Below are 27,815 nucleotides of genomic sequence, written 5' to 3'. Positions count from 1 at the left end.
CGAGTGGTTCTTCCAAATATAAAACAGACAATTTCGAGTGGTCATGAGCATGACTCATAGTCATAGGGTAGGCTAAATAATAATGTTATTTGGCTTTATGTCCCACTATCTACTTTTAGGGTTTTTTTGAGATGTCGAGGTGCTGGAATTTAGTCCTGCAGGAGCTCTTTATGTGTCAGTAAATCTACTGACATGAGGCTGAGCACCTTCAAATACCACCGCACTGAGCTCGGCCCTGCCAAGTTGGGTTCAGAAGGCCAGCGCCTCGACCATCTGAGCCACTCAGCCAGGTGTGGAGGCTAGAGAGCTGAGTTTAAGTAATTGTCGAACGTCAACTAGTTATAGAGATACTGATTGATTAAACTAATACAGTAATTAGAATAACCTAATTGACTACCTACTTACAACCTAGGTACTTTGGAATTGTGTTCTATCTTTTTAACACTGCAAATAAATCCATGTATTGTTTAAAACTCCCTGTAAGAAGAGGACAGTGGATGCGAATAGGTAATATTTTCAAATGAGCTGAACCGAGCTCGATAGCTGCAGTCGCTTAAGTGCGGCCAGTATCCAGTATTCGGGAGATAGTGGGTTCGAACCCCACTGTCGGCAGCCCTGAAGATGGTTTTCTGTGGTTTCCCATTTTTCACACCAGGCAAATGCTGGGGCTGTACCTTAATTAAGGCCACGGCCGCTTCCTTCCCAGTCCTAGCCCTTTCCTGTCCCATCGTCGCCATAAGACCTATCTGTGTCGGTGCGACGTAAAGCCAATAGCAAATGAGCTGAGCTCGAGAGTCCATTATAGCATACGATTTTTTCAGTGTACCATGACTCTGTATGTATTGCTTCAGAGGAAGTTCGGCTCCCCGCCAACGTCCAGTGTACCGATAATGAACCGTGTGTGTGTTGTGTCTCACTGATCCATGACTGTGTACGATTCTTTCAGTGTGCCATGATTCACTGTGGCTCGCTGCAGCGAAAGCTCGACTCCCCGCCAGTGTCCAGTGTGCCTATAAGGAGCCATGTGTGTCGTGTGGCTCACTGAGCCGTGATTGTGCATGATTTGTGTGCCGTGAGCTTGCCGTTCCTGTGAATCGATTCACTCGGACACTTGAATGAATCGATACACTGCTTCGAATCATGCACTCAGTAGCCTACACTAGTAGAGGTACATAGTACATTACCATTAAGATGGATAGCATTGCAAAGCAATTCGTCTTTACCATAATAATAATAATAATAATAATAATAATAATAATAATAATCGTATGGCCTCAGCTACCATGTGCAGACATTTCAAGTTGACGCCATCTGGCTGTCTGCTCGTCAATTTTGACGTTCCATTATACTCTAGGCCCACTAGATGGCAGACCGAGTAAACCGAAACTCTCTTGGGCGTCTGTGGCTGAGATTTAATGAATTTTGTCGGGTAAACACCAAATGTGTCACCAGAGATCTTTTACATGCCGACATCGTACGACATGAAGTGTCGAATGGACTTTTTTCTGCCCTTCAAAAATCCGACTACCTCTGCCGGGTTTAAACCCGCTATCTTGGGATTCGGAGGCCGTCACTCTACCACTGATCCACAGAGGCAGCTGTCTTTACCATGAAATACATCGTCGTCATACATGACTGAATTACTATCAATATATCTTAGAGAAACTGTAATGTACATGAAACCGAAATTGAGTTTAATTTCCACGATACATTCTTCCTATATAAAGGAGACCATGTAGCTTATCCACCTTCATTTCAGCCACATAAATATTCAGCAAAAATTGCAAAATCACATTAAAGGACAAATACAATTTTTTAAGTAGAAATAGTCTGGAACATAGATTAGTGAGGTTGGACATCCTGCCCGTCATCATTCAGGAGTCGCTGTTGAACATACTGTACTTGTCAAAACTAGTAAGTTTCTATTTTACACAATAGTAGTGAAATGTTGATGAAGACGACATACACCCAGCCCCCGTGCCAGAGAAATTAACCAACGGTGGTTCAAATTCCCCACCCTATCGAGAATCAAACCCACACCCTGTGACCAAAGGCCAGCACGCTAACCATTTAGGCATGGGGCCAGACAATAATAGTGAAAAAGCATGTTCACTGCAGCTATTGTTGACAGGATATTTCTTCTCTTTAAAGAACAGTGAGTACCACGAATTAATATCCTGTTTTGTTGATTCCTGTAAACTTTGTATGTACGGTTTTGGTTCGCCAGTTCCTAGCGTATCTACTGAATGAAAACTTTGTAGACCAATGGATTCAGTTTTATGTTTATTGCCTTCAGTCGTCATGACAGTTTTTTCAATGACAACAGTCGCTCAATTACAAATCCTGTCGAACCTAACCTAACCCTGCGACAATCAGTGGTTTTCGATGGATCACTACCTAACCGGTCATTATAATTTGTTTTCGGTGGATCACAACCAAACCTGTCCCTATCAGTGGTTTTCGGAAGAATACAGTGGTTTTGTCACAAGTCAATACAGACTCTTGAATCAATGTGTGAAAATGGGAAAGTGTAGAAAACCCTCTTCAGGAATGCCAATCTCTAAGTCCATAGTCTTTTTAGCATTGTCACACAGCTGAAATTCACTTTAGAAGTAATTGTAAAAAGTCGTATATAGGCTCTACAGATACATAGTACATTACCAATTCCATCTCGATTGCTATGATACGCACACTGCATAGCGGTTTTGCTCTATAGATAAATCATATTATAGTGAAAAAAATTTGTTTAAAAAAAAATATCTGTCTGGCATGAAGGTCCAGAAGGAAAATACTTTCATTGGAATTCTTATTTATGTGCTCACCACCCTAGTAGGTCTAAATAAACCTTATAAATACGTTGTAAGACCCATTCTCGAATATGGATCTGCATGTTGGTTTAATAAATTCCCTAGAGAAAGTTCAAAGAAGAGCGATGCGTTTCGTAACTGGGAATAGAAGGAATACCATTAATTGGGAAAGTCTTGAATCTAGAAGAACTAGAGCTCGCCTGTGTGGTCTTTATAAGAGCTATACGGGAAGGGCTGCTTGGAGTTGTATTAGGAATAGGTTATAACCTCCCTCATACTTACCGAGAAATTATCATAAGCATAAAATTAGGGCCAGAAACCAGCATACGGATGTGGGCAAGTTTTCCTTCGTCAACAAGACCATAAGGGATTGGAATAAATTACCTGTGGCAGTCTTTGATAGATTCCCTTCTGGTATCAAGTCATTTAAGAAGACCATTTGTGTAAAATGAAAAGTAAAAGTTGTAAATTACGGGCACTGAATTTGTGATTTTCTGCTTGGTTTCGATTGTGAAACTGGGAGGCTTTTTCTTGTGGTATTCTCTTTCCAGGGAAGTGCTTGCTGTACTCATGTTTTTGTAATTGTTGTTGTTCTTGGTTAATTAACAATGTTTTTAACTTTATTTTATCATCACTTGTAACGTTAAGCTAGTAGTAAGCTCAATCTGTAATTTTGTAAGCCACAGTGGCAAGTATTGGAAATAATTAAATTGTGTATGAAACTGTACATGATGCTGGATTTAGAATGACTAGTAGTATTTCTTGTAATATTTTTTTCCATGGAATTCCTTTTTGTACTTGAGTTGTTGTAGTTGTTGGGTAGTATGATTTAACTTTATTATCACTTGTAGTGTTAAGCTTGTAGTAAGTTCAATCTATAGTATTGTAATTTGTAGTGTTAAGTACTGGAAATACTTAAGTTGTGTGTGAATATGTATATAATGACACTGGATTTAGAAAGTTAAATTAGTAGTATTTCTTGCTTGTTGTAATGTTGTTGTTGTTGTAGGGTAATTACGGCTTAACTTCACTTTATTATCACTTATAATGTTAAGCTAGTAGTAAGGTCAACCTATAATATTGTAAGCCAAATTGTTAAGCACTGTAAATACTTAAGTTGTGTGTGAATTTGTATACGATGTTGCTCGATTTAGAATATTAAACTAGCAGTAATTCTTGTTATATTTTCCTTCCATATATCTGCTTCTTGTACTCTTGTTGTTTGTTTGTTTGTTTGTTGTAGTTGGGTAATTATGTTAACTTTATTATCACATTACTGTTAGTGACCGTTGCCACCGGGGTATTTCCCATTTGCAATTTATTAATAATAATAATAATAATAATAATAATAATAATAATAATAATAATAATAATAATAATAATAATAATAATAATAATAATAATAATAATGAGTGACAGAGGTTTAACGTAATTTGGAAGGAATGTTTTGCGTATGATAAATGAGTACCAGTTAACTATTGGGGGCAAAGGCGGTCATGCGTTGAGCTAACCACTCCACCCCACCCCACCCCACCAAGTGCCAACGTCATGGATAGTGGAAGCCTTCACCTTCCCCCCTTCCAATGGCTTTCATGGTTTGTACGGAGATGACTTTGCTTTTTGCTTTTTAAATATTAGTATTCATGTTTATTATGTTTGTTTATTCATACCCCTGCTTTGTAATTCAGTGACCATGGAATGGCTCTAAATGTTGTAAATTATATTTATATTTACTTGTATTTATTTCCTTTTTCCTTATTGCACACGTTTGTTGTTATTATTATTACTACTACATATCGCTTAACATGTAAATAAACTAATATTTAATGCAGTAAATAATGCTTATCTCTTCGGATTCATTTCTTCGTTGCATATTCGTTTTGCTATGACAACATGACTTCTTTATGATATAAATAAATATAAAATAAAAGTATTTCTTCCCAAACATATTTGTTACACGTGCACCAATCAGAGAACCAACTAGGGAAGTACCTCTTACTAAGGTGCATAATGTTTTTGCATACATGTATAATTGAAGAATTGAAGATCCATATACAGGTAAGTGGGTCGCCCATGTGGTAGGCCTATTACGCGTCATAGGAAACTGAGTGAACAGGCTGTGCAGTTTGATCACATTGCTGTGAGCTTGGTTTCAGGAGATGGTGATGTATTCGAACCCCACAGTTGGCAGGTCTGAAGTTTTTTTTTGCCCGTCATTTTCATTTCAGGCTAGTGCTGTGTCTGTACGCTTATTTACACTTTAAATCCTAGCCCTCTTTCCTATCCAATTCTTGCATCACAACCTGTCTTCATGTGATTTAAGCCAATATATATGAAAAAATCTGGTAATGTTGTTTGACTCATAGTGCTCCTGTACATTGGTTTCCGTAATGTTGAAAGCTTGAGATACACCAACTTGTAAGCTGAAAATATGTTTAAAATGCCAAATGCCGAAAACCGTAAAAGTTCTTAGTGGGATGTAAAGCTGTTAGCATTATTATTAAAAGGAAGGACATATGTCTTATGTGGTAAGTCCTTGAACTTGCAGAAATCGCAATGAATTATTCAATCTATATTCCCTCCCCTCTTCCTTTAAGAATGCAGTTATAGTAATGCATACATCAGAATCAGAATAAAGGCAGGAAATGTTTAACATTATTTTAAGCGAGTGAAGGAGAGAATGTATGACTAGCTCAGGTTGGCGGATTCGAGTTCGGCGGTATTTGAAAGTGCTCAAATACTCCAGCCTCATGTCTAGATCTACTGGTACATAAAGAACTCTTGCGGGACGAAATACTGGCACCTCGGTGTATGTGAAAACGATAGAAGTAGATAGTAGAACTAATATTCAATTCTGCAGTGAGCTTGAAAGCTGACCTAATTTCCGTTCACGTAGCTTGGCACATTAGTATTCCTATATGTTTCCTGATAACCGTGAAGATATAACCAGCCTGCAGGCTGAAAATATGCCCAATCTCTCTCCTTAGGCTACTGGTTACCGGTATTGAAGAGAGAAGGAAATGTTCGCGCAAAAGAAAGGGAAGTCATTGGACTTTCGAAAATCACATTGCAAAGACTTATTAAACAAATTGCATCGTTTAACACGCCCCTATTTTCAAGAATATGGTTATAGTACGCCTACTGCATATCAAAATAAAGACAGATATATGTAACATTAATTTGAGTGAGAAAGGGTGTTTATTTCCTAAATTTCTCATTGAGCGTGGAAACCGACTTAATTATGAATATCTTGATTTATTTCATCTTAACTTTTATCATTTAATAGGGTAGGGAAACATTTATTATCGGTGTTTACATAGAGGTTAGTTTGTTATGGTTATGTCTGGTGATTTTAATATGTAACCAGGCAGGTTGGCAGCAGTGATCAGCCATTACAAAAAAAGAGAAAAGGAGAGCATCGGGCGGCGATATTTACTTTCTGGGGTATTTCGTTACGTGGCGATTACTATAGCTTCGTTTTTTTTACCCATCCAGTGAAGTTTATATCCTTTCCTCAGTTGTTTTACACCTGTGCCTTTTTAGTAGTAGTAATAATAATAATAATAATAATAATAATAATAATAATAATAATAATAATAATAATAATAATCGTATGGCCTCAGCTACCATGAGCAGACATTTCAATTTGACGCCATCTGGCTGTCAGCTTGTCAACTTTGACGTTCAGTTTTATTCTAGGCTTACTAGATGGCAGACCGAGTAAACTGAAACTCTCTTGGGCATCTAAGGCTGAGATTTAATTCATTTTGTCAGGTAAACACCAAATGTAACTCCGCTGTTGTCCGGTCCCAAGTCCAGAATGAAAAAGGAGGAGGGTATGCTGGTCTGGCACCCAGCTGTAAAACTGCCAATGCCGAGTGTTAGGCGGCGGGAAATAACCTGACTCCCTAAGGGGGCCAACGGCTTCGGGCAAATGAGCCCCTTTGGGTGGGGTGATGGTCCCCACAGTGGAGGAAATGCCACTGGAATCCATTATGCAGCGTCTGTTCTCCAGGTTAGGGGCAGCTGCACAAGGCGTCTGTACTCCAGAGGAGCAACCTCATTATCACCTCACTGGATCACATCCAGAGTTGTAATTCGGGACCTAGTCCCACACAGGTGACACCTTGACAATCAACCATGGAAGGACTTTTAAGAATACTCCACCGGCTGAACCAAGAGTTCAGAGAAGGCAGCATTTGGATACGGTGGGCTGCCACCTAAAAGATACCATGAAGTCGGAGGCACGGAAATACCCCAGTACTTCGCACACGAACGAGACAAAATCAAGAATCAAACCAAAGCAGATAACATACTTCTCTACACACAATATAAACTCACTCATGCAAACCGGTAAACTAAAAGTGATCACCGACATAATGGACCAACACAAAATTCTTATCATGGGATTACAGGAAATTAGAAACACTGACCAGGATGCCTTCGAATCTCAAGGGTACAGACTTTATAAAGGTATACCTGGAAACAGAGTGATGAAGAATGTCCCACAATTTGGAACAGGATTTTTGGTCAGCCTTAAAATAATAAACTCAGTTCAAGAATTCAAATCACAGTCTCCAAGACTCTCAACGCTCACCTTAAAGGCATCTAATAAAATCTATACTATAATAAATGCCCATTCTCCCACTAATGATAAAAACAACTCCTTAAAAGACCATGAGGAAACAGAAGAATTTTGGGACCTATTGGACCAGACCATAGATAACATTCCCAAAACCATGTAAAATTATTAATAGGCAACTTCAACGCTTAACTAGGCAGAGAAAGAAAATACCGTGACATCATTGGAAAATGGCCAGCACACAAGAAAACAAATAAAAATGGAGAGAGACTAGTTGACCTGTGTAGAAACCATAACTACATGTTTTAAGAGAAAAACTCAAAACATGGAAACACCCTGACTACACTAAAGGAGAATAGCAACTGGATCACATCTGCATGGACAAATACCACCACAAAGAGATCTATAACGTCAAAGTCCTCCGAGGAATAGACACAGGTTCAGATCACTACGTAGTTAAAATTAAAATTAAACTCACTCCCCAGAGGAGACAGCAAAAGCAAGCCCTTAAAACTAAAAGAAAAATAGATCCTACCCAGCTAATCAACAACAAAAATTACCAGAAAGCAACTGAAAAAGTAAAAATCTATACATATAAAATAAGAGTTTTGTCTGTACATTGCTCAAAATTTAAAAAGGATTGTATTTCTGTATCAGTCATGTCCATAGCAACAAGGAAATGCACTTTTTAACTTTCCGTAATTTCTGTCTGTCTGTCTGTCTGTCTGTATGTATGTACACGCATCACGAGAAAACAGCTGAAGAGAATTAAATGAAAATCGGTATGTAAAGTCCGGAAATAAGTCGCTACAATCTAGGCCATAAATAATCTTTTTCACGCTGAGAGAAATGGTAGTTCAGGGGAAGGCCTAAAATTTAATTCTCAAATATTTATGTTATTAGTGGTCCTATCTTAATGAAAATCGTTATTTAAAGTTCTGAAATACGTCGCTACAATCTACGCCATAAGTAGTCTTATTCACGCTGAGAAAAATTGTAGTTTACGGGAAGGCCTAAAATTTAATTCTAAAATATTTGTTATTAGTTGTCGTATCGTAAATAAAATCGGTATGCAAAGTCGGGGAATAAGTCGCTACAATCTAGGCCATAAATATGTTTATTCACGCTGAGCGAAATGGTAGTTTAGAGGAAGGCTCAAAATTTAATTCTCGAGTATTTGTGTTATTAGTGGTTGTATTGACAAATACTATATAAATAAAGTTGCATAGTATTAAATGTTCGATCATTTACGTATTATACATTTTTACCGTACCGGCTATGATAACGGAGATATTCATGAATATGGATTTTTGTTGCTAAATCATATCAACGCCGTCACGAGAAAATGGGTAAACAGAATTTAATGAAAATCGGTACGTAAAGTCAGGGAATAAGGAACTACAGTCTACGCTATTTTATAAGAAGCCCTAATATTACAGAGTCGAAAGAAAACTGAATATGAAGGCCTACAATACAGAAAACGCATAACAATGATCAACAATAACATTTCATTGACCATTGTTTGTTGTGATTTGCTTTGTGTCTCTGTTGCCATGCATCTCCGATAAATGGGATTACTGCTGTATACTGAGTTTCTTGAAATTTGCTCTACGTCGCGCCGACACAGATAGGACTCATGGCGACGATGGGATACGAAAGGGCTAGGAGTGGGAAGGAAGCAGCCCCTACGTTAATTACGTTACAGCCCCAGCATTTTCCTGGTGTGAAAACTGGAGACCACGGAGAACCATCTTCAGGGCTGTCAACAGTGCAGTTCGAACCCACTACCTCCCGGATCCAAGCTCACAGCTATGCGCCCTAACCGCACAGTCAACTCACCCGGTCGTACCGAGTATAACAGCCTGCCTGAAAATTGGCGAGCTGGGGAAGATAAATTCCTGATACTACTGATACGTAACAAACTGGTTCATCATAGCATTCGGGCTATTCAGTTCCTACTCTGAGGCACTGATTGGAATGAGCAGTGTACATATTTAACGGAATAATGGCAGAGAAGTGTTCACGGGTGTCTGCGGCCTGGTCATTGCAGCACTGGAACTTTGGACTGTTAAATCGGCACTGTATTACTGTTCGTTAAAAGTGAGAAAATGTGCGGTTTATTAATTTGATCGAGTATTTTATATAACATTGCTTTTAATCGCTACATTCCTTTTGACGACTTCAGATAGGGAAACCACTAAGGCAGTCTTTCTGAGAATCTCGTAGCGAAGCACGGGTACATCAGCTAGTCACATATAAACTTGAGGACTTAGTACACAACCTTAAACAAATTGCAGAAGACTTGGCTCCAATTAAACCACGTAAAAAACACCAATGGTGGAACAGTGAATGTGATGAAACAGTGGAGAAAAGACATCAGGCATGGCTATTACATCAGTCCCAAAAAACAGAAATATCCTATTAAAATCTAGTAAAACAGAGAAAAGAAACTACCCAAGTCTTAAGAAGAATAAAAAGACATCATGAGGACACACTGCAGTTAATTGAAGAACAATTCAATAAAACTCAATCAAGGGACTACTACAAAACCTTCAGAAAGCAGCTCCAAAAATATGAACCCCCGACCCTACTGATGAAGGATGAAAATGGTAAGTTGACTCATAACAATAAAGACAATGCAGAAATTCTGGCTAAACATTTCAACAAGCTTTTAAATTGTGAGGAACCTACAGAACTCCTTCATTTGGACACCAACACCCCGTTAAAAACACCACCAGAGAACATCAATCCCCCTACAATAAAGGAAGTCTACCAAGCTCTGAATAAATTTAAAAACTACAAAGCGCCAGGAGAAGATCAGACCTTTGCGGAAATCTGGAAATATGCAGGAACATCAGCAAAAGTTGCCCTCCATCAACATCTTGTCTCTATATGGATTAAAGAAGAACTACCAGAACACTGGACAACAGCCCTCATTCACCCACTGCACAAAAAAGGAGACAAAACCAACCCTAATAACTACAGGGGAATCTCGCTGCTAGACATAACATACAAAATATTTTCAATAATCATCCTTAATAGGATAAGTTTACAACTTGAGAAAGAACTAGGAGAATATCAAGGAGGTTTCAGACCCTGGAGGAGCTGTCCTGATCAGATCATGAGTCTTAAGTTGATAATGGACTATAACAGGAGAAGAAATAGAGATATGCTGATAACATTTGTAGATTTCAAGAAAGCTTATGACTGCATCCATAGAGAATCTTTTCAAAATTTTAAGACACCTTGGACTACACCCCAAATGAATAAACATGATAAAATTGACTCTCACTAACACCAAATCAAAAGTGAAGTTTAGGGGTGAAACATCAGAGACATTTGAAATTAAAACTGGACTACGGCAGGGAGATGAGCTCTCACCACTATTATTTAATTGTGCTCTAGAAATGGTTTAGGAAATGTCCCCCCAAAATTAAGATTGGCCGATAAATTAAAACAAATTGCCTGGGTTTCGCTGACGATTTAGCATTACTAGCATTGGATATAAAAGAAGCAAAAACCCAGATATCAGAACTTCAAAACACTGCAAATAAAATTGGCCTCAAAATATAATTTGAAAAAACAGAAATTATGCCCCAAAAACCAACACAACCAAAAGAAGTTACCATAAATGGTAATAAAAATCAAAATAGTAACTCAATTTAAATATCTTGGAGAAATAACAACACATAACCTAAATGAAAAAATCTCAATCCAAACAAGAACAAATAAATTAGCTAAAGCACAAAAATTAACATGGGATATCTACAAAAAGAAATGTCTATCAATAAATACAAAAATAAAACACTACAACACAGTTATAAAACCAGAAGCTACATATGCAGCAGAAACACTTTTTCACCTGAATAAACAATCAAAGACTGACAGACTTCAGAAAATTGAAAGGAGGATTGGAAGAACCTGCATCAACAAAAAATACCAGAAGGACGGACAGTGGCGGTTAATACCTAACAAAGTCGTGTACAAAGAGCTAGAACCCATTACAGATACTATGCATAAGAGGAGACTGGGATTCTTTGGACATATCATGAGGATGCAGGATTCGAGACTTCTGAAACAACTAGTACAACACAATCTCGTCTCAAAAAATACCACAACAGGATGTAAATGGATCAGAGAAGTAAGAGAAGACCTGAAGGAAATAGGCCTTACAACAGAAGACACCACAAATAAGATAATATTGAATACAAAACTCAAGAATACAAACCTCTGCTTTACCCTTACACAAAACAAGCCAACAACACGCATATTTTCAACTGAGGAAAGGGCACGAAGATCGGAGCGTCTGAAGAAGTACTGGGAAGACCGCAAAGCCTGAACAATCCCTTCAAAGAGACCTGAACGACGGACTGACTAAAGTGATCCTATGTGGTCATAAAAGAAGAAGAAGAAACACCAAATGTGTCACCAGAGATCTTTTATATGTCAATATCGTATGACATTGAGTGTCGAATGGGTTTCTTCTGCCCTTCAAAATTCCGACTACCTCTGCCAGATTTGAACCCACTATCTTGGGATCCGGAGGCCATTGATCTACAGAGGCAGCTATTATTTTCGATAAACTGTGTACGATACAAGTTATTTGCCTCTTTGCAGATGGTGGTTGTACTCCTTCTTCGTCACTATCACTTATTCTTTCACCCTCAATTATGATATTTTCAGTACGAAAGTTGTCATCACCTTCTTCATCTATATGGGAAAAATAAAAACCCTCACAGACATCATTCATTAACATTTGGAACACTTTCTCACTATCCTGGACTATTTCAGTACGACTGTGAGCAGCGATGTTCGTCAGCCAACAGTTGATTCCCAAAACCTGTAGATATTTACATACAAGAATTAAGTTTACAGCAATTCCCATGAGGATATGAAGTAGCACAAGCTTCAGTAACGCAGAAAATAGATGGCAGATAGCGTACGTTTTTGAATCATTGCTCAAAGACATAGAGAAGCAAAGATGTGACACTCAGAAGTTCAACGTGCAATATATTGCAATGAAACTCCTGTAGCACTTCCTGCACTGTGATCCCCATTGGGTTAATTTTCATTTCACACCAAAATATGTCCCAAAAAAATTGGAAATACGACATATACAAAATGAAATATTGACAAAAATTTGCTTAGAAGACCAGTAGTCAATTGGCCACATTCTTTAACATTGTTTATCTTTCCTAGTTTGAAGACTAACTGTCTGTGACAACTGTTGCCTCCAAACTTCATTTAACCACAAAATATTTCTAAAGAAAGGATATCCAAAATAACCACACATAGACAAATCACTTGGCATTATCAACATAAAATATGTGAACAATACTTGAGTAACAGCTAAAACCATTATAATACATTATAACCAAAACTATGCTTTTATGTTGGGTATTCAGCCAGAAGGCTGATCTGATCCTCTACAGCTCCACCAACAGCCATCATTGATAGCATGGGTGTCACTGAAGAGGCATACTAGGAAAATGAGGAGTGAGGTAGTTTCCTGTTACTTTCCTCACTGAGCCAGAAATTGCTATTACACATCAGTCTGCCAAGCCCACTGAAATGCATGCACCAACCACCGACCCTATGTGCGATATTTTCACATCATTCCTATCAGGGACTGGCTGCATAAGGAATGGTATCGCTCATACCTAGGTCACTTTCATATTGTCAAAGCCAAGTATGAGACTGAGACAGGTCAATGAAAGTAACAAATTTATTCTAGCCCACACCAGAAGACATAGTGCACTGTAAACACAACATCCCACCAGCAAAGGCATTATGCTTTTATACCTTCTGTTTTAGTCAAAAGCTAGAAATGTGTTAATTTTAGTTTGTTAAAATTGAATCCATACTTTTCACTTTTTTTTTTTTATGAAAACTGTTTACAGGAGTGCACTCCTTATTAGACAGGCAAGTAGAGAGGACGTACCTCCGAGCACTTCACCAAGAAAAGTTGCAAAGCAAAGGCACCTCCGTACAGGCGAGGAAGGCCCTTCGAGGAGTGGAAGGTAAAGGCTTCCACCATTGTTCACCTCGGCACATGATGGGGTAGAGTGGTTAGCTCTACGCCCGGTCGCCTTAGCCCCGAGGAATTAACCTGGTACTCATTTTTGGTGTAGGCTGAGTGAACCTCAGGACCATATGCACCTCCGGAAGTGGAAATCTCCTTTCTTAAATTTTTACGACCTCCTGACGGCGATTCAAACCCATGTCCTTCCAGGCGAACCGAGCACGCCTTTACCACCTCAGACCAAGAAAAGTTATAACTCTCAAATATTAAAGGGTATAAACAGAATTTAAACATAAAAGTTTCTACATTTCTAAACAATTTATATATGTTTTTTAATGTGTGATTGGATAGCATCCGATGATGTTCTTTCATGAATAAAAGATGTCATTCTTTAATTAGTGTTTTTTTCCACGAATGTTATAGTGCTGTTGGTGTTATGATTAGTGTTTGACAGACTGAAACCGAGCAAGTGGCCACGTGGTTTGAGGCACACAGATGTCACCTTGTATTCGGGAGATGGTGGGTTCTAATCCCAATGTCAGCAGCCCTGAAGATGGTTTTCTGTGGTGGTCCATTTTCACACCAGGCAAATGCTGGGACTGTACCTTAATTAAGGCCATGGTCGCTTCCTTCCCACTCCTAGCCCTTTCCTGTCCCACCGTTGCCATATGACCTACCTGTGTCGGTGCGACGTAAAGCAAGTTCTCTTAGACAAACTGAAAAACACTAGTTACATTAATTGAAGTTTGTAAAAAGACACTGGAATAAAAATATGATATACCCTCGAAATCTAAGCCCTAGTTATGATATATCATCATAAAACTGGTCCAATAATAAGGACTTTCTACAACACATGTTTCCTAATGGAGGCCTGCGAGGGCTTTTAAAAACAAATATTTTAAGAAATGTGAAGAAAATTTTTAAAAAATATTTCATAGCTAGTTCAAAAATGTAGTAATTTTTATATCTTTTATAGACCCAAAGGAAAAGGGAGAAAAGGAAGTACAAAGGAGACTGGACATTTGGAATAAAAATCTGAAGGAGTATGGAATGGTAATTAGTAAAAGGAAAACTGTAGTCATGCACTGTGGAAAAGAGAAAAAGAGAAGCCAAGCGAACACAGGCGGAGAACGGTTAGAGAATGTAGAACAGTTTACATATCTGGGTAGCATTATTAATGGAAGTAATGTAATCAACCCTGAAATTAATAACAGACTACCGTATTTACTCATGTATAAAACCCCCTTGCATATTAGATTCCCCCTAGTTTTTTGAGACGAAGAAAACGAAAAAAATAAATCTCGCCTATAAGACCCCCCAACGTAATTCGTCAGAGAACGACGATGATTCTTCTTCGAAGCGACTACAAGTCTTATTGCAGCTCTGATGACATCACACAAATTTGTGAATAGTTTCGTCCATACAACCTACGCAATAAAAACGCGTTGAATCCATGTGGTACATCTGTGTTTTGTAGTTAAGAAATGTCCGTCTCTGTAGCGTGGGTCTACTGCAGCTCTGATGACGTCACACAAGTAGATGAATAGGCCTAGCTTTGTGTCCAACCAGTGCATTGCAAGCATGCATCAGTCATGCTATATGTCAGTGTTTTGCAGTTAATAATGTCTGCCAGCATAATTGTTAGCACAATTAGTTGCTGTTTTCGGGGGTCTGACTTCGATTCCCGGTACCGTACTGCCAGAGATTTACGAATGGCAGGAAGGTTGATATGCGATAAAAGCGGTACATGCAACTACCCTCCACTGGGGGGGGGGTCTAAAAAGAGCTGTACCACCTCGGGATGAGGAAACGAGTTTACTTTAGTTGAGAAATATTCGCGGTTGTTGCTATTTATACAGTAGGCGGGATCATTAACAAAGTGGTCGTTTAATATCTCATAACTCGGGCCAATATAAGTATATATTTGGAGAGAAGTAAGTTTATAACGTGATAAAAGCTATCCAATTAAAACGATTGTTTTACTCGCCAACGTACCTAAAAAGTAATAATAATTTTATGTCCCCACGTACTTTACACGATTTTCGGAGACGCCAAACAAAACATACTAGGATATGTGTTAATAAAAAAAGAGACAACGAACGTTCGAAATGAAACATTATGATAATAAAACGCATTACCGCCACACCTGTAGATATCCATAAATGCGGAATATTTTCCCGTTATTTATTTTTATTTTTCCGTCAAACTTTTGGCACTATCAAGGCGATAATATACCTAACCTAAACAATGTGGTCTGTCTTATCTCACGGGCAGATGTTTACGCAAATCCTGATATGATAAATGTAGAGAACAAGCATGAAATGTACTTATTCAACAGCTGCAGTTATCAAAAGAATGTTTCCAGTTACTATGTATTACATTAGGGAGTACAACTCGTAACATACGCTAGTTATCAGCTGATGGTTTGGCATGCCTTCTTCAGCTCGGCTTTATTTGGAAGAAGTGGCTTCTGCTACATATACACCAATTGGGAATTTTAGAGACCATCTGGGAATAGATTTACACTGTTTAGACTCTATAGTCAGGAACGAAATTATTTTTAAAAGGTTCAAAAAGACGGGACCTCATATGCTCTTGATTGCAGTGCATGGCTCAAAGGGAATGAAGCATGGCTAACATGAATGACGAGAGATAGCAGTGAAGATGACATCACTTAGTGTGCCGACACGCCAGTAGCAAGGCAGGGAAGTTGGCAGTGCAAGGCGATAATTCAAATGAAAGCAGTGATCAGGTCACAGGTTTACTGTATGGTAGGCCTACTGCTGAACTGACAGAGACAAATGACTGGCCATTAAGTTCTTTTGTATCAATATTTAATTATATAACACAATATCCTTATCCCTTTCTTCTACGGGATCGAGTATGAAGTGAGACGAATCTTCGTAGCGAGTTTTTTACGGTCATATGCCCTTCCTGACGTCAGCCTCACCAGAGGAATTAATGAGATGTAACAAATGACGTGATATGAGTATCTAAAACAGACTTTTATATGTACCGTAGGCCTAAAAGTCGTGTTCACCATTTATTGTTTTTTTACGTTTAGAAATACTGCCTTCCGACGAAAATAGCCAGTATTACTTAAATACATTCTAAGTTTGTTAAATAATAGTACGTACAGAATGGTTACACGTGCAATTTATAGCTCTTTATAACCTAGAAGTCATGTGTTCGCTGCAAAAAAAAGTTGAGGTTATCGCATATTGGACCCACCTTTACTATTTTTGGCTGTAAAAGTGGGAAAAAAAGGGGTCTAATATGCGAGTAAATACGGTAAGTAAAGGTACAACATTTTATCATCAAGTCAGAGAGCATTTATGGGATGACAAAGTACCCAAGAAAACGACATTAACATTATATAAACAGTATTTCATACCAATTGTTACATACGGACTAGAAACGCTGGTAACTAATAAGAGGCAAGATAGTAAGATCCAAGCAGCAGAAATGAAATTTTTAAGAACATTGGTTAAAAAGACAAGAAGAGATAGAATTCAAAATATTAAAATCAGAGAAGAACTAAATATAGAACCATTAGCACAGTGCAAGACCTACGCTGAGTTGAAAAGACTGGCTCAAGATATACAACTGTGGCTGCAGCGACAAGGCTTAGCCTTTAGAATATGATGATGATGAAGCACAGAAGATACAGAAAGCTAGACTGAGATGGTTCGGACATGTAATAAGAATGGTAAAGGAACGGGTAGCAAGAAGGGAATTCGTAAGGGAAGTTAAGGGAAATAGACCAGCTGGAAGACCAAGAAGAAGGTGGGTGGATCAGATTTAGGAGGACATTATAGAAGCTGGATTGGATGTGGCGGAAGTAATGGAGCAGGAAAAGTGGAAGGACAGAAAGGAATGGAGGAGGCTTGTTAACTACACCCAGGCGACTGGAGTGGGACACTGATGATGATAATGATGATACAGACCCAAATAAGAACTAATACATTCTTTAATATTATGTCCTGTTTTCAAGTATTCACTTTGGCTGAATAGATTTTTCATTTAAAAATTTAAAATCCAAACTTTGGGAGAAACTGAGCCCTCACAAATGCCAGTGCTAGGTTTTAACAATTATAAAAATGGCTATGAGATCCATACCAACCTCAGTGTGGACATTTTATGCAACATAGCATGCAATAAATATCAAGAAATACTTTAAATGTCATTCGTGTAAGAAGTGGTTTCAATTCTTCGTTCTTCTCATTGGTAGTACCGACTGCTACACAGTGCTACACACTGAAAGAAATTTTCAGGGAAGTACATTGCTGGGATTTTAGACTCTTACAACTGTATATCATTGCTCCCTTCACACTCATCATCATCATCCCACTCCAGTTGCCCGTTTGTGGTTAACAAGCCTCCTCCAATCCTTTCTGTCCTTCCACTTTTCCTGCTCCATTACTTCTGCCACATCCAGTCTTTCCGTCTTTTTTTTTTTTTTTGTCAAGTATTCATTCAAATGAACTGACATTGTTGGATGTTCTTCCTCCGAATTAAATTTTCGTGGATTTAATAGTGTTTAATTTTATTTTATGCAATTGTAAAAATAGTTTTTTAAGCAATTAAAATCGTTACACCTTCATTTCAACTGAACTATGCATATTATTTCATACTTCTGTTCTGTTTGTGGAATTTTACGAATATTGGCCTATAATGAAAGTATGGCCTGCCATCATGCATAAGGTTTCCAATGTGACCCTCGCACCCTTACAAATTGGAAACCCCTGTTCTACAACATAAATGGCACGATATATCTCTTAGGCTTTTGCCATGTGAAATATGAAATCAAAGATTTTGCTCCACTCCCCTGAAGAGGAACACTGTTAGAACAGTTGTGGTCGGTGGAGTTTCTCTTCTGAGGGGTACGCAGCAAACCAGTCTGCCTCTTTCACATGACAAACATACCAATTAATCTGGACTGTGAAAGCATCAGCTTACGCAGCAATTCTCATTATCCACCAGATTCATTTATTTTTATTCTAACTCAACCCAATGTTTCATATTAGATTTGTCTAACCCTTATCTTCTACTAATCGCTCTGTTCCTCAGAAGCTCATGTAACCGATAAGAATAATTGCTTTCAACCTACAAGTGAAAACATTGGCAAGGACCAGTCCTTGACTACCAAAATGTTAATGAACCTTAAAGTGAATCACCAGCTGAGGGTCAATCAACAGCTTAGATTATGAGTCACCGGGCGAGTTGGCCGTGGAGTTAGGGGCGCACAGCTTTGAGCTCGCATCCGGGAGATAGTGGGTTCGAACCCCACTGTCGGCAGCCCTGAAGATGGTTTTGCGTGGTTTCCCATTTTCACACCAGGCAAATGCTGGGGCTGTACCTTAATTAAGGCCACGGCCGCTTCCTTCCCATTCCTAGGCCTTTCCTGTCACACTGTCGCCATAAAACTTACCTGTGTCGGTGCGACGTTAAGCAAATAGCAAAAAATAATAATAATAATAATAATAATAATAATAATAATAATAATAATTTTTTTAAAAAATTTATGAGTGAACATTCTGAAGTAGTGTGCTTAAAGAAAACAACAGAAGAAATACATATAAATTAAATGTTTGTGAGTTAATAAGCCATTAATTACAGAAGCAGACCTACATCCATATCCGGGGCATAATCCACCACTTCAGCCAACATGTGAGGCCTTCTATCCCTTTGGGTCACCGAACGTTGTTTCTGCGAACCGATACGACGCAGCACGGCCAGTCCATCGTTGTAGCTCTCGAGCGATAGCACTTTCTCGTCGGGTAGCCAGCGACTGATGGTCTTCTGCACCCGCTGCTTAACGTCGTGACGTTTCTAAAAATAAAATTGTCACATAAATACTAAAAATTCATATAAATGAATGACAGAGTGGCTAAACTCTATCAACCTAGTGAGAGAAAATGAAAATCAGACTAAAATGATGATGATTATGATAACCTTATTTATTCATTTATCGTATGGCTACACATTACAATTAGGCACATAAAATTAACAATACTTTCTTTATATTATACATATTACAGCGAGATATATCTAAATTGGCGACATATTTTATGATATCAGCTGCCATCAGAAAGTGTGAGTTCCCATTATAGAACCTGGTCTTGCGATCCTGTGTAATGTGGCAGATGGTCTGCCTGTCGGCCCCACAGTCACAATCATAATGATTTGTCTAAAGCACATTACATTTGATTTTTATAATAAGCTACTGTAGTGAGACAGTCGAGCCATCCTTATACAGGTCATGAACACCATTAGAGCAGCACACGTTGCAGATTTCAGCAATCTGTAAACTCAGCACTAAGTGGAAAATGTCTGGCTGCTTTTGTGTTCAGGAATTATTGTATTTACATGATTGTAAGCTGACACTTCTTTTCCATTTTCCTTGATTCAAAAAACTGCCCCTTGAGTTAGAAACGGCACCGTTAACAAGGCCAGTAAAGTTGACACCGCCCTTTATTGACACAATCGGAAAAAGACCCTAAAATGACAAGTTTTGGCCATGTAGATTCAGGTCTGGTTATATACATACCAACAAGTTATTAATTAACATAGTGTTAAGAATTTAACATGTCAAGATTCTTGTGTTTCTTGAAAATTTTCCAGAGAAACGTTGGCTAACCCATTGGTAACTCTCGCCGTGACTTGTTGGACAGCTTAGAAGTGGGCGAGAACTTTTTTTGGCAAAATTATCACCAGGAATGAATCATGGTGTTACGGGTATGACCCCGAAACAAAGCAAGAATCGTCGTAGTGGACGGCACCCAACTCTCCTGACCCAGAAAAGGCTCAGAAAGTCAAATCGACCGTGAAGACAATGTTGAGCTGTTTATTTTTTGTTTGTTTTTGTGACATTGTTTACCCAGACTGTCCCTGAGCATCAAACAGTGAACCAAGTCTTCTACCTAAGTGTTTTGAGGCAGTTGCAGGAGTGTTCTGTTGAAACGGCCCAATTTGTGGCAGAGTGAGGACTGGATCTTCCACCATGACAATGCTCCAGCTCACACAGCCATTTCTGCTTGTGATATTTTGGCAAAAAATGCACGACACTGATTGGTCACCCAACCTACTCACCAGATCTCACACTTTGTGATTTTGTTTTGTTACACCAGATGGAACGGGAGCTGAAAGTGAAACATTTCGCAGACATTTCAGATGTAAAGAGAGAATCGAAGGCAGTGCTGCAAAGCGACCGAAAGGACCAGTACAAGGGGTGATTCATGCAGTGGAAAAAACATTAACATATGTTAATGGAGAGTACTTTGAAGGTGATTAACGTATGTAACTTGAAAAGATAAGTTCCGTATTTTTTTTAAAATGGTGCCCAGTTGTTTTTGGATTCCTCTTCATAAATTATTACACAGGAGTATGGTGACCTCTTGCCCACCCTGTACATAAGTGTAGCAAGTTGTAAATATAATGGTTTATGTTCAGCATATACTTAAGTTTGTGACATCCTAAACTGATTCCTCTGTAATTTATGCATGGCGTTTTTAACCTTAAGAAATAAGATTAGCCTGTTCCTTCTGCAGTTCTCATGTAAACACATTAACAGTTCAACAGCTAGACACAAAGAACATGCTCTAACCTTGGGATGAATACTGTCCAAGTGAGTGAGGGCAACAACAGTAGAGGGCAGCCCTTGAGCCATGGCAGCCGTGAGAAGAACTTCCCCTGCTGGGTCCAGCTCCGACTGACTCACTGCTGACACCACGAAGAGGACAGTGTCTGCCACCTTCAGGGCATCCAACACGCTGTACAGATCTCCTACAGCTGGTACAACCAGGGAGAAGCGCTGCTTGAAGCGTGGTAAGCTGCAAAATCACAAATGTCTAGCAGCAGAGATTTTAAGATCAGAATACTCATATCAAAATGTATTTGTTTACTCCTCCAGAGAAGTTGCATAATTTCCTTCATACATACATTCAGAAACCAAATCATGTACACTTGCCGACACAGGAAGTGAGCATCTCCTGGAAGGTATGGTTGCCCAAAACACGTACAGGTGGAAGGACAGGGAATTCAACATAGTCTTGCCGAATTATGTTCTATTTTGTTGTCCTTCTACAGTCATAGGACACGGCTTGTTATGTCTTTCGGCCTAGGACATAATGTATGGTATTCGCCCAGTGAACCCATTAGTCATAATGTATGTATGTCCTATAATCTGACTGGATGTCATTTTTGTGATCTGCCGCTCACCTATGGAGTCAAGAGTTCGAGTCTAGGTAGGGAAAAGTATTTTTATATTTACTCCTACAAAGACTTATATGGCGAGTCACGTAAATTCCTTTGTTTTATCATGCCTTTACTGACAATGAGTGAGCTTATTTGTGAACCTGAAAAGGGTCCTCTAAGTGAGAGAACCATGCACCGCCATTGTGCATGACCTGTTCCAGCCATTCGGCCATGGAACCGATTAGGGCGGAGGCGTCGCTCATGCCTGGCGTGGGATTGGGCGAGGTCTCCACCATTACTCTCTTCCTCTCGGACACATGTACTCAATGAGATTCGTGTCTGTCCCACAAGAGGGGTCAGTCGATGTCTTGTGAATCATTCCTTCATCAATCGGGATTCGTGGATCAGAGACAGGTCCTGCTGAAATTGTTTAACACTGATGGGATGAAGTACCTGCACGGAAGTGACAAGAATATTCCACAAAATGAGCACATATTCGCTGGTGGCAAAACATTGCTCGATTCTGTGCAATATTCCTATCCGATAAGAGCTCACCCAAGCCCAACACGCAACAGATACATGGCCAGAGCACCAATACTTGACATATGCTGGATTGCGTCTGGTGCTGAAACAACAAAAAGCGTACCAGCCTATTGTTTGCCGACCTGTGCTCTCACAGAAGAATATGTCATTCGACCACTCACGTAGCACATTGTCCTTGGCAAACGCAAGGAGGAACACCCTCTGCTTACTTATCAGTTAGCTTTTGTTTCATAGCCACTTGCTGGGATTGTGGCCATTCCTCACTCATAAGGCGGTCCTTGAGCTGCCAGGAAAACACACTGCCTGGTGTAACTGCACAGCGTTCATGAATGGAATTTAATATGCCTCAGCAATCAACTGAATGTCCTGTTCCTGGTTCAACATCTGCCATGAAACTGAATCAGTAAGTTTATGTCTCCCAGTTCTCAACAACGTCTTATCCAACGCGTAGGCATAGCGTCGCCCAGCCTCTGTTGCGGTTCGATTTCCTCACTGAACGAGAGCAACTACCTGCTCAAAGATATGAGGTCCTTCGTGTGCCATAATTACCGGTACAATGACCTCCCTGTGTGTAATGAGTGTAGAGGGGTCACCCTGCAATCTCATTGATTTGCCTGCTGTTGCTGGCAGCAGAGTGGGAAAAAAAAAATCCAAGGTTCCACTGCGAACCTGAGTCTGTACCCACTGGGCTATGGCGGTCACGAACAGGCACATGTAACACACTGATTAGTCTACCTGCTGTCCTCAACCTCGTTCGTATTTAAGGCCGTTTACAGGAAAGTGTGCTATCTAATTAGATTATCCAGTTATGATGACAACTACTCTATGAGTATCAAACTAGGAACCACAACACCATGGCTGCATGTGACAATGGTAGCCACTGTGCAGCTGGAATTTTTCAACACACTCACTTTCTGTGTCAGCAAGAGTACATCATCAACAACACATTAAAGTCTTATGAGTACAATGAGAATATTTTAAAGTTAATTTTCATCATCACATCCAGACTAGAGCTGGTTGAGAAGCATCAGCTCTAACAGACAATTAGAGTTCAGCAAGCATATTGTTCAGTCTCCTCATCAATTTCCCTGTTTTAGCTCTGCCAAGTTCGGATGGTTTCCTTTTTTTTTTTTTTTTTTGCTAGTAGCTTTATGTTGCACCGACACAGATAGGTCTTATGGTGACGATGGGATTGGAAAGGCCTAGGAGTTGGAAGGATGCGGCCGTCGCCTTAATTAAGGTAAAGCCATAGCATTTGCCTGGTGTGAAAATGGGAAACCAAGGAAAACCGTCTTCAGGGCTGCCGACAGTGGGATTCGAATCCACTATTTCCCGGATGCAAGCTCACAGCCACGTGCCCCTGACCGCACGGCCAACTTGCCCAGTAGTTTGGATGTTATTGGTGCCTTTCCATGTTCATCTGTTCAACCACCAACGCTGCTCCTTAACTGTAGTATGGCAACTTAAGTTGCCGAGGAGCACTACTGGGTTAATGGTGAATTTCGACAACTAGCTTTCCCAACAGTTCTGTTGTGAACATTTGAAACGTGGAAATTTTCAACATGATTTTTTGCCAGGTTTTTTTCCGTGGAAGTTTTACTTTGTACTACCACTACTTCATCTAAATGTATTCAAATTCAATTCTAAATTAATTTATTTCTATTGACTATGTATAATAATTTAAATAAGTTACTGTATTTTTATTTACTGTAATAATTTAAGTTAAATAAGTTATTTTTATTTATTTCTATTGACCATGATAATTTAAAAAAGTCTTTTATTTCTTCCTGATACAAAAGTATCTACTGATGGGTGGGAGATGTACAGCCATCTCCAAGGGAAGGGATACATTCACCATTTTGAGAACCATTCTATTGATTAGAATAGAAAAAAGGTTTTGTCACTGAACATGCATACATGTAACATGATATAATTTAATACAGAGATAGCGCAACTCTAGATACGCCCAGGGGAAATCTTGCCAATTTTCCTGTAGGACGCTGTATGGGTGTATCCATGATATTAGGCAGGAATATGTTCTGAGGACCACCGTTAGGGCATACAATATTATTGTTGTGGCCTATGAAGGTGCAGGCAGCAGCAGAAAACAAGTAGTGAAGTGAGAGTGAGCTTAAAGCTGCCGCTATCGCCACACCTCCTCCCGGACAACATATGGCTCGCGCAAGCCATAGGATGCCAGCATGGAGGAGTGGGGCAGCACATCATATTAATGTAATTACTGCTCCAATTACTCCAACAGAAGTGTTGATACAAGCCAGTTTTGTATGGAACAATTGAGTGTCACTAAGATACACCTCGTCACCAGTCGGCATTATGTCTGATAATCGTGTATTATTTTGCTGCTAGCAACAACAGAGAATCTGCTAATTGCTGCAGCTGTTTGATAAATGAAGTATTACTCGCACACTTTTTAGTGACAGATTTGTGTACGGGTTTGAGGAGTAAGGAGGGAGCTCACCCGGTTCCGGTAATACTGCCAACTGATTGGAAATTAAATCTGACTTCAATCGATAATATGATCGATTAATATGAATTTTCTAAACCTTTATTATCTTACGCCAACAACTGTGTTACAAACACATTATATAACATTCCTCGATGAGAAACTTGTTCCTAGCATGAATTCTATAGTTTGGCTTTGCTGTGTAAACAACAACAGTACTAGTACGTAAAGTGTACGCCAGATGTCACACAGCGATGCATAAGCAATTCATAGTTTGTGTTTCAAAGGTTGCCAATACGAATCTTGAAGATTGCCGAGATTGACTGATTCAGCACTAGGATGTTCATCTATCACTAAAAAGTGTGCGAGTAATAAATCTTATCTTTATTTCTTCCTGATACAAAAGTATCTACAGATGGGTGGGGAACATTACCGGTATTGTGTGTTATCGTCATCAAGAGCACGAGATTCCTCAAAGCATCAATAACTTACCCACCTCCTCATGCAGAGGGAGATTCACTGATGAATATCTATGTATTAAGATGAATTCACTTTGCAACTAATAAGCAACATACGGTACCAACCTGATATGAAAGTTGCCTTCGGAGCTCCCAGAAATAACTGCCTCACTGTCGCATTGCTTCAGTAATTCAATACAACCAACTGGATCCACTTCACAAGACAGTGGAATCACTGCAATAAGAAAGGGAGCAGTACGAGTACCTCCCAAAGATCGTTTTTTGAATAAAACTTCATCACGTTTCTTCAATCTTAACTGGACAGCTTGATGACGACGTTCCTCTTTCCTCAAATCTCGACGGACCTTCTTGGTTAAAACTTTCTCGGACATTTTACCTAGAATTTTAATTAAAAGCTGGCAGTTGGCATGTTGCACTCGGAAGAACCAAAACTCTAAAATAATAATGAAAATAAGATAAGCAATTTACCTCTCATAGCTTTATCAATAGCACCTTTACTTCGATGTCGACCATGCTTATGCAGCTTATTTTGCTGCTTTAATAATCCTGGCCGATGCGTTGCGGTAAGAACCTCCATTCTAAAAATCAGTGATCGTGATAACAACAGGCGCACGAGGTCCTACTCAAACATAAACACCCAACTCACACGCCTTCGTCTGAAATCTGAAGCTTCCTCGCATTAAATCAGTGAACCGTGTTAGAAACCAGCGGTGAAAATACAGATTCTGTATAAATATATACGTATACTACTGTGCGGCAAAATGTCAACGCCTTGTTAAACGAGGTTCACTTCACATAACCTTTTCCTAACCAAACACTGACAAACTTTACTACACGTCGGACATGATGACAAGGAATAAGGAGAGAACATAGAGCTGGGAACGGAGCAATCGGTAGTGCGAGTGCAGCGCTCCCTCCGGTATTCTCCGGTAGTAAACTGTTGCTTGGAAACCAATCGGTGATTTCGGTGGGCTAGCGGAGGGCGATCGGAGGATGGAGGAACAGTACTGAATGTGTGCTGCTTTGCATTTCCAGTAGTGGAGCGCAACGGATGTGGCAGCGACGTAGTAAATACTGCTTTGTTAGTGTGAAGAAGGCGAATATATGAAATACATACATTCTCATTTATCATCATCATCATCTGTTTACCCTCCAGGTTCGGTTTTTCCCTCGGACTTAGCGAGCGATCCCACCTCCAGTGTCCTGGAGCTTCAGACTCTTGGTCGGGGGATACCAGTATGACCAGTACCTCGCCCAGGCGGCCTCACCTGCTATGCTGAACAGGGGTCTTGTTGAGGGATGGGAAGATTGGAAGGGATAGGTAAGGAAGAGGGAAGGAAGCGGCCGTGGCCTTAAGTTAGGTACCATCCCGGCATTCGCCTGGAGAAGAAGTGGGAAAACCACTTCCAGGATGGCTGAGGTGGGAATCGAACCCACCTCTACTCAGTTGACCTCCCGAGGCTGAGTGGACCCCGTTCCAGCCCTCGTACCACTTTTCAAATTTCGTGGCAGAGCCGGGAATCGAACCCGGGCCTCCGGGTGTGGCATCTAATCACGCTAACCACTACACCACACAGGCGGACCATTCTCATTTATCGTTAGTGTTTAATAATATATATATATATCCTATAGAAGTTCATGCAAATAGAATACACCTTTTTCATTATATTTCCTTTGAATTATGAACAGTGCTGTGCGGCCCCGCGGTGTAGGGAGCAATGCGTCCGTCTGTCACCTGGCGGCCCCGGGTTCGTTTTACAGCCGGGTCAGCTTTTTAAAATTGTAATGATTAATATCCCTGGCCTGGGGACTGGGTGGTTTTCACGTCCTTAATCCTCCAGAGTCGGTTTTTCCTTCGAACTCAGCGAGGGATCCCACCTCTACCACCTCAAGGGCAGTGCCTGGAGCTTCAGACTCTGGGTCGGGGGATACAACTGGGGAGGATGCTCCGTACCCCAGCAGGCGGCCTCATCTGCTATGCTGAACAGGAGCCTTGCGGGGGGATGGGAAGATTGGAAGGAATAGACAAAGAAGAGGGAAGGAAGCGGCCGTGGCCTTAAGTTAGGTACCATCCGGGCATTTGCCTGGACGAGAGCTGGGAAACCACGCAAAACCACGTCCAGGATGGCTAAAGAGGGAATCGAACCCACCTCTACTCATTTGATCTCCCGAGACTGAGTGGACCCAGTTCCAGCCCTCGTACCACTTTTCAAATTACGTGGCAGAGCCAGGAATCGAACCCGGGTCCCCGGGGGTGGCAGCTAATCACACTAACCACTACACCACAGAGGCGGACGCAAACTGAATTTCGACAGATCAAAATCTGTTATTCAGAGCGTAACAAATAGGATGAGGCAATCTTGAAACAACTGCAGCATTTAAATGACAAACGTAGAAAACTCATGCACCTGTGGACTTAGTACTGAAACCTAAATTGTAATTCCACCCAAGATCACCGTTACTACATTGTCCACATTAAAGCATTTGAATTTTCCGCCAGTGAATTCAGTCGGAGGATTACCGGAGGTCTCCAGAGGAAGAGCGAAAACAATTGCTCCGCTCCGCTCCTACCGTTCTCAGTTCTAGGCAGTCCGTCTTCGTCTTAGCTGTGTCATGTTCCACAATTTCATCTGAGATTACATCGGTTCGTCATTGGACGCAGAGCTGGGAAACGTAACAGTTGCTCCTATGATAGCAATCGGTGGTGCGAGTGCAGCGCTCC

The 27,815-nt window shown here is 40.0% G+C and overlaps 1 protein-coding gene across 1 annotated transcript in view; it reads right to left on the bottom strand.

Moving 5' to 3' along the window:
• The window catches only part of Tsr1 (Tsr1 ribosome assembly factor), a 192,001-nt gene extending 166,041 nt beyond the window's left edge, over positions 1–25,960 (bottom strand). The window contains exons 1-4 of the mRNA XM_067136020.2: positions 25,562–25,960; positions 25,199–25,469; positions 21,018–21,243; positions 19,043–19,243 (exon numbers count right to left, since the gene is read on the bottom strand). Of these exons, the coding sequence (XP_066992121.2) occupies positions 19,043–19,243; positions 21,018–21,243; positions 25,199–25,469; positions 25,562–25,670 (807 nt within the window). The 5' untranslated portion in view covers positions 25,671–25,960. The remainder of the gene's footprint in view (positions 1–19,042; positions 19,244–21,017; positions 21,244–25,198; positions 25,470–25,561) is intronic.
• Positions 25,961–27,815: the final 1,855 nt, after the last annotated feature.

This window comes from Anabrus simplex, chromosome 1, assembly GCF_040414725.1.
Source record: "Anabrus simplex isolate iqAnaSimp1 chromosome 1, ASM4041472v1, whole genome shotgun sequence".
NCBI classification, from domain to species: domain Eukaryota; kingdom Metazoa; phylum Arthropoda; class Insecta; order Orthoptera; family Tettigoniidae; genus Anabrus; species Anabrus simplex.
This window is presented reverse-complemented; position numbering and strand designations above follow the sequence as displayed.